Below are 7,270 nucleotides of genomic sequence, written 5' to 3'. Positions count from 1 at the left end.
TTTTTTTCGTTTTTTTTCTAGCTTCCTTTGCATAAGTGTGTGCTGGGAGTATTTGTGGGGAATTTTTTTGGGCTGTGGCTCGCCGGAATCGCGGGAGAGAGCCCAAAAAATATCTACGGCCAAAAGAGCACCGAAAAACTTGGCCGAAGTTGTAATGGAGTCGGTGAGTCTGTGAGGGATTAACCCATCGAAGAGTACTCCTCAGAGAGTCATTTTCCAACCAAAAATCAAAAAAAGGGGGAGAGTCTCGAGGAGAATCTCACGAAATCTGAGCAAAGAGAGCATCCTTCTAGGGCTTGGCACTACAATGTGTAACAGAATTGCTCTCGCTCAGGATAACAGGGTGACCCGCAACACGCACGCGCTGCGCAGCATCTGCGGCCACATTTCGAACGAAATCCCGCCGGCGACAAAACTACAAACCGGAGGCTGCCAGAGGTCCTGGCCAGGCTACAAAAACAAAACGCCCGTCAGTACGATTCCTGTGAATATCTATGCAGGACAGCACGGAGCAGGGCCCAAAGGCTCGATGAAAACAAGTGAAAGTTCGTTTGGAAAAGCAACAAAAACCTATCAAAAATTTCGACAATCATTAGCGAATTTTTAAGAATTTTTAAGCATCAAATCTAGTTAGTGAAAAAATATAAAAAATATTTTTAAGTAAATACATTTTTGGGCGGCCAGAGGAATAACAAAATCAGCTGCCTGGGCGCAGCGGCTTCAGCTGCTCAACTAGTGCGCCGAATCGAAAATCCTTTGGCAGCGGCAGCATCAGCAGCAGCGAGACTTGGAGACTTGTAAACACTTTTAGGCCATGTGCTAAAAGCCAGTTACTCGCTCTGCACGACGAACTGCGTCAGAGATTGAGCACTGAACCAAGGCAGTGGCAGTGGCAGAGGCAGAAAGGTAAACAAAAACCTGTGCGCGTGTTTTTTGCATCAATAAAACACCGGCCGCTCGCCCGCCCAGCCAACGAACCAACGTCAAGGCCTTCATTTTTTTTTTTTGGTTGGTTGGTCCGCCGTGACGTCACCATGGCTCCTGGCTGCTGCACAATACGCCCACCCGCTGCCCTTCTCGCTCACATCTGGCGTCACTGCAAGCCGCTATGCCTGCTTCTGGTCCTCCTTCTCTTCTGCGAAACGGTCCAAGCCAATCCCGATGCCAAGCGGCTCTATGATGATCTGCTAAGTAACTACAACCGCCTCATTCGCCCCGTTAGCAATAACACCGACACGGTGCTGGTCAAGTTGGGTCTCCGCCTGTCCCAACTCATCGATTTGGTAAGTAAAATTAATTAATGCAATCACCAAAGTTCTGGGGCCATGGCTGGGGGTATATTTTTAATTAAGACCTACCACCCGCGATTCGCTACATTTGCTGCCAAAAAAAAGTATAAGAATCGGAAAAAACAGCGTAAAAGTTGCGACAACTTTCTGCGGCTCGTAAATAAAAAAATGCAAAACAATAAACAGCAACAAATGAGGCGAATCGAAGTCTGGCAACAGAGGAATCTATGAAGCCATAATGGGAAAGCCAAGTAAGCGGGGATGGATTCTGGGAGTGCAGAGAGAGAAAAGTTAGCAGTTTATAAAAGAGTTTTGAAGTCAAAAATCTATCAAGACATGCTAAATTTATTGGATATATTTTTTGGGAAAATAATAAAAATATTTAAATCGAAACAACATTCCCTCTTAGACCTTTAATCCTGTTTTGGAACTTCTTTAAGTCTGTTAATCGATAAAAATTTTAAAAAAAATATCTATTAGCAGTTCAGATTAAGCTTTTTTAATAAACATAAACCCAATAACTATAATCATTTCTTTCCGTGTAAGGATTCACGGCATTAAAGTGGCATATTTCAATTCGCAACATCAACTTTATTCCTGTCAGCACTGGTTGCTCTCCACCGCCAGATAAATCGCTGGCATTTCTCAAAAACTTCAACCGAACGGGGAGCACTAGATTTTTATAACATTTCACTCCAACATTTCATTACATGGCTGGGATCGGGGATGGGTATGGGATCGTTGTCTGTACTTGGTTGCTTAAAGTTCCCCGGCCAAGTCATTTGTCAGGCGGCCGAGACTGCAATTCCGGCTGCTGCAGGGCTGGCACTTTGGGTGGTTTCCCTGCCACCAGAAGGCTTAAAAGGTAATAAAACAAGCCGAAAAGGAAAAGAAGCCGTAAGCTGACAGCAAAAAGCACATTAGCCGGGGGGCAGGACGAGAAGTGCAAATGATATAAAATAAAAAAAAAAAAAAGCGAAGGAAAAATGAATAAAATGCAAATCCCCCTTGATGCATGGCTGGGCCTTAGTCTCTGAACTCCACTTCCCTTTATATTTTCGCTTCCTTTTTTTTGCGGTTTGTAGAGTTTTTTTAGGGTATGTATGTTTGTGTATACGAAGTAAGCTTAATTTTGCAGAATCTCAAAGATCAAATTCTAACGACCAACGTGTGGCTGGAGCACGAGTGGCAGGATCATAAATTCAAGTGGGATCCCTCGGAGTACGGTGGAGTCACGGAACTTTATGTGCCCTCCGAGCACATCTGGCTGCCCGACATTGTGCTCTACAACAAGTAAGTGGGAGGCAAAGTACTGAGAAAAATAGTTTCTAAATATTACTTGGTAAAATAATCTTCTGTAATTAAGGGACTTAGATAAACTTACTTCATAAATTAAAGTTATTTATTTCAGTTTTTAAAATGCACTTCTTTTATTTTTCCAACGCATTTCTTACAGTGCCGATGGCGAGTATGTGGTCACCACTATGACAAAAGCCATTCTACACTACACTGGCAAAGTCGTTTGGACCCCTCCAGCCATCTTCAAGTCCAGCTGCGAGATTGATGTCCGTTACTTTCCCTTCGATCAGCAGACCTGCTTCATGAAGTTCGGCTCCTGGACCTATGATGGTGATCAGGTGAGTGATGGTTTCTGGCTCCTGTCTTCTGCCAGCCGCTCGTAAGTTGAGTCTCAGATAAATGGGCGTGGCCAAAGATTTATGGTCCACCATTTATCTGCAAGATGAGAAGATGAAGAGATGAGGGAGAGCGACTTACACGCCTAAGACGCGGTAAGAACATCGAAAAGGCGTCGTCGGCATCTCGCAGATTAAAATGTGAGAAATTGTAAAAGTGTAATTGAAACTTGTCTAACCGCCGCACACACACATACATAGTCACCCACTCACGCACACTGTCGCTGAAAGAGAGCGACACTAACTCACACAGAGACACTCGACTGTGTGTGTCGCTGTCATAAAAATGCGCGGCCATAAATTAAGCCAAAGTGCGACTTCCACCCAAACCAAGCAGCTTCCGTTTCCGCTGACCCTTCAGACTTGTGCTAAAAGAGGGACAGGTTAGAAGGGCACTTAAAGAAATTGAGATATAATCGGGGACATTTAGTTAACTTAAAATAAGTCATTTATCTTAGATTATTGTAGTTAGATAACAAAAACACCTATTAATGCTGATATATCAAAGGAACTCGACTACAGATATGAGCTATCTAACCTATAAACATTTTTTCTCAGTGTATGGGATGGGTTTTGGATAGGGAATGGACCTGAACACTTTTTCACTCAGCGTTTGTCAACGCATTTAAATTTTGCTACTCTTTTAACGACTGCACTTGAGAGCTCCTGGCTGAAGGAGCGGTGGGATGCGCCAGGTGGTGGGTGCGATGTCAATGGCAAGTGCCTTTGAGCCGGACAAAGGGCAAAGGACCGTCAGACTTTAACGGCTCCATCAACGGGGCTTTTCTCGATTCACAGATCGATTTGAAGCACATCAGCCAGAAGAACGATAAGGACAACAAGGTGGAGATTGGCATCGACTTGCGAGAGTATTATCCCAGTGTGGAATGGGATATTCTGGGAGTTCCAGCCGAGCGGCACGAGAAGTACTATCCGTGCTGTGCTGAACCGTATCCGGGTGAGTTTAGTGGAGTTTAATGCTTCCTATCGCCAGCAATTACGCGAAAGCTCTACCCAAACTCATCCCCTGAACATTTTCCTACCCTCTCCTCCAACTTTGCTTTACTATTCCTACCGCGACTTTTTGGATTTTTGACTGGTTAAATGTCTGGCCTGTACAGACATCTTCTTTAACATCACCCTGAGAAGGAAGACTCTTTTCTACACGGTTAACCTGATTATTCCATGTGTGGGAATCTCATATCTATCGGTGCTGGTCTTTTACCTGCCCGCTGATTCCGGAGAGAAGATTGCCCTGTGTATTAGCATCCTTCTGTCGCAGACCATGTTCTTCTTGCTCATATCAGAGATTATACCGTCGACTTCGCTGGCCCTGCCGCTTCTGGGAAAATATCTACTGTTTACCATGTTGCTGGTTGGCCTGAGTGTTGTCATTACGATTATCATATTGAATATACACTACCGGAAGCCAAGTACCCACAAGATGAGACCTTGGATAAGGTCGTTCTTTATCAAGAGACTGCCCAAGCTGCTGCTGATGCGTGTGCCCAAGGACCTGCTGCGTGACCTGGCCGCCAATAAGATCAACTATGGCCTCAAGTTCAGCAAGACCAAGTTCGGACAGGCGCTGATGGACGAGATGCAAATGAACTCCGGCGGCTCCAGTCCGGATTCCCTGCGGCGCATGCAAGGTCGAGTGGGCGCAGGCGGTTGCAATGGCATGCACGTGACCACGGCCACGAACAGGTGAGACTTATGAGGGGTGAATAAACATTAAAGGGTTCTTAGGGATATATAATCTAAAGAGCAGCTTAAATTGATAAATTATGGAATATTAAATGGACAGAATTAACAAATATTATTCAACTTTATTGGAATTCTATAAAAAGTGTATAGAAAACCCCAAAATAAAGTTGAATTTCCTTATAGAACAACATATATTCCATGCACCCATGCACCTTTGCACATCCTGGCACAAGGACACTGTGTTAAGACCTGTCATCTCTTACTTACTTACAGATTCAGCGGCCTGGTGGGAGCTTTGGGTGGCGGATTGAGCACATTGAGCGGCTACAACGGACTGCCATCGGTGCTGTCGGGACTGGACGACTCTTTGAGCGATGTGGCCGCACGCAAAAAGTATCCTTTCGAGCTGGAAAAGGCCATACACAACGTCATGTTCATACAGCATCACATGCAGCGCCAGGACGAGTTCAATGCGGTGAGTCCGGCAGCTGATTGAATTTTTAATTGGAAATTCCGTTTGTCCACGAGCGCAACCGGAGAAGGAAACCGCAAAAATCGCTTTTGCCGGCGAACGGTTCTCCCCGGGTTACGTTTGCCGGGATCCGAAGTTCACGTTTATCCGGCTGAACAGTGGCCACTCTAGCCACTGGCCACTCACTGTCTGATCTCTCGGAAGGCATTGGCTTTCCTTCTTTTGTCGACTTTATTTAAGCTTTTGCCATATTTGCACTTTAAGACAGCTATGGCAAATCCACTTTTAATTGCTTTTGTTCAATTGACTGGCAATTGGCACAGCAGCCAGCCGGCAACCATCCTGGCCAATCCACCCACTTCATCTCTTCATCAGCGGGTTCAGCAAAACGTTTCAATCAAATTCCCCCCCGAAAATGTTCTTTGTTGTGTGATTGCGGCGTCTGGTTTTCACGATTCTTTTTTTTTTTTTTTTGCCCCTCTGCCCTTGGTCCCTCCTTTCTGTATTTTGGCCCTTTTGAGCCATTTATTTTTTCGGGCTTTGCTTTGTTGCCGCTGCGATTTCGCTCTTTGATTGATAACCAAACTGATGCTGCTGGGGCATAAGTAGATTAAGCGAAGTGCTTAATGAAAGCCAATCGCTCAAAGTGTGGGCTTAAAGCGCAATTAACCGTCCTGCATGCGGGCGGCTTCCAATTGGATATCAGACAAAAAGGACGAAATTCTTTATAAAACAAAATCAATGGCAGGATTTTTATAATTATTTCACTAAACTTAACAAGTTTTAATACCTCCAATTTCTGGTTTTTATTATATAATTAAAAACATTTGCTTTTTATTTTTTACAGGAAGACCAGGATTGGGGCTTCGTGGCCATGGTCATGGATCGCCTGTTCCTCTGGCTCTTCATGATCGCCTCCCTCGTGGGAACATTTGTGATCCTGGGAGAGGCACCGTCACTATACGACGATACCAAGGCCATTGATGTTCAGCTATCGGATGTTGCCAAGCAAATCTACAATCTAACCGAGAAGAAGAATTAAATTCAAGAGAGAGAGAGCCTAAGTTTAAGACAATTTCCTAGTTTAATGCAGTGTTTCAGCAATATGATGCGAATGAAAATTAAAATACGAAATAAAAAATAAAATATAAACGTTGGCCCGAAAGCAGCCAAGCAAAATGCTGAAATGCAAAGCGCTCTTTTCCCAGGCCCTGTTATTCGGCTCACATTCGCTGTGAACTGCATGCCAGGAAGGTTAAAGCAAAAATTATTACAAGAAAAATGCTATGGAAAATACTCATGTACGTAAGAGGATGCCAACGGCTTTGGCCACCATCGTTGCCCCCTGCCTCCTCTTTTTCACCGCCCATTTCCCCGGTGCCTGTCAAAACTATTTGCCAAGCATGTGTATCCAACAGCCAACAGCCAACTGCTGCTGCTGCTGCATCCTCCTTCTCCACTTTTCCATTAGGTTTCCACCAGCACGAGAGAGTATGCCTGGCCTTTTATTTGATAACTGGAAAATTAACCTTTTGAAAATGCGGCAAATGCGCAGGCAACGGATGCCAACTCATGAGGAAGACGACGTCGAAGCAGCCGGCATAGAGCTTGCTCGACTATAAGTTGATAATGAAGGGTATGTTCATGTAATCCACTATAATCGCTGGGTTATTAAAACAAAAACAACCAAAGACTCGGTTCGAGTAGCCAGCCAACCATCCAAGATAATTCCCCGAATATTCCAGCAGTTCTACTTAAGAACCATATACTCAGTCTCTGGGGACTTAAATTATTTCAGCCATAAAAATAATAAATGCATGAAGCTTAAGCAAGTGTCATCTTGAGTGCACTTTAAGTGAATAGTAATAACTGCAGAGGCTTTTAGGGAAATAAATACTATTAATATTTAAACTAAACATGTTTATCTTCAGTTACATATTGGCCTATTTGGCAGAAAATTGAACAAACCCCAAGCGCCTCTAGCCATATAAAACTATTAACAACCAGTCAACCTACTTCACCAACATAACAAATTACTGAAATTAATATTAAAGCCGCAGATGAGGCTCTTCTCTCGTATGAAGAGAGATTTATTACTAGCAGCTTCA

The 7,270-nt window shown here is 44.1% G+C and overlaps 1 protein-coding gene across 1 annotated transcript; it reads left to right on the top strand.

The window, feature by feature from the left end:
- Nucleotides 1-466: 466 nt before the first annotated feature.
- On the top strand, nt 467-6,300 carry LOC108117516 (acetylcholine receptor subunit alpha-like 2). The gene is made up of 7 exons (XM_017230012.2): nt 467-1,283; nt 2,428-2,582; nt 2,746-2,926; nt 3,782-3,941; nt 4,105-4,690; nt 4,964-5,165; nt 6,010-6,300. Exons 1-7 carry the CDS (start codon nt 1,035-1,037, stop codon nt 6,202-6,204), a joined length of 1,728 nt encoding a protein of 575 aa, XP_017085501.1. The 5' UTR covers nt 467-1,034; the 3' UTR covers nt 6,205-6,300.
- The last annotated feature ends 970 nt before the right edge of the window (nt 6,301-7,270 follow it).

The sequence above is a fragment of the Drosophila eugracilis genome, unplaced genomic scaffold (genome assembly GCF_018153835.1).
Source record: "Drosophila eugracilis isolate 14026-0451.02 unplaced genomic scaffold, ASM1815383v1 contig_75, whole genome shotgun sequence".
In the NCBI taxonomy this organism is placed as follows: domain Eukaryota; kingdom Metazoa; phylum Arthropoda; class Insecta; order Diptera; family Drosophilidae; genus Drosophila; species Drosophila eugracilis.
The sequence above is the reverse complement of the archived record's forward strand: the minus strand, read 5'-3'. Positions and strand labels throughout refer to the sequence as shown.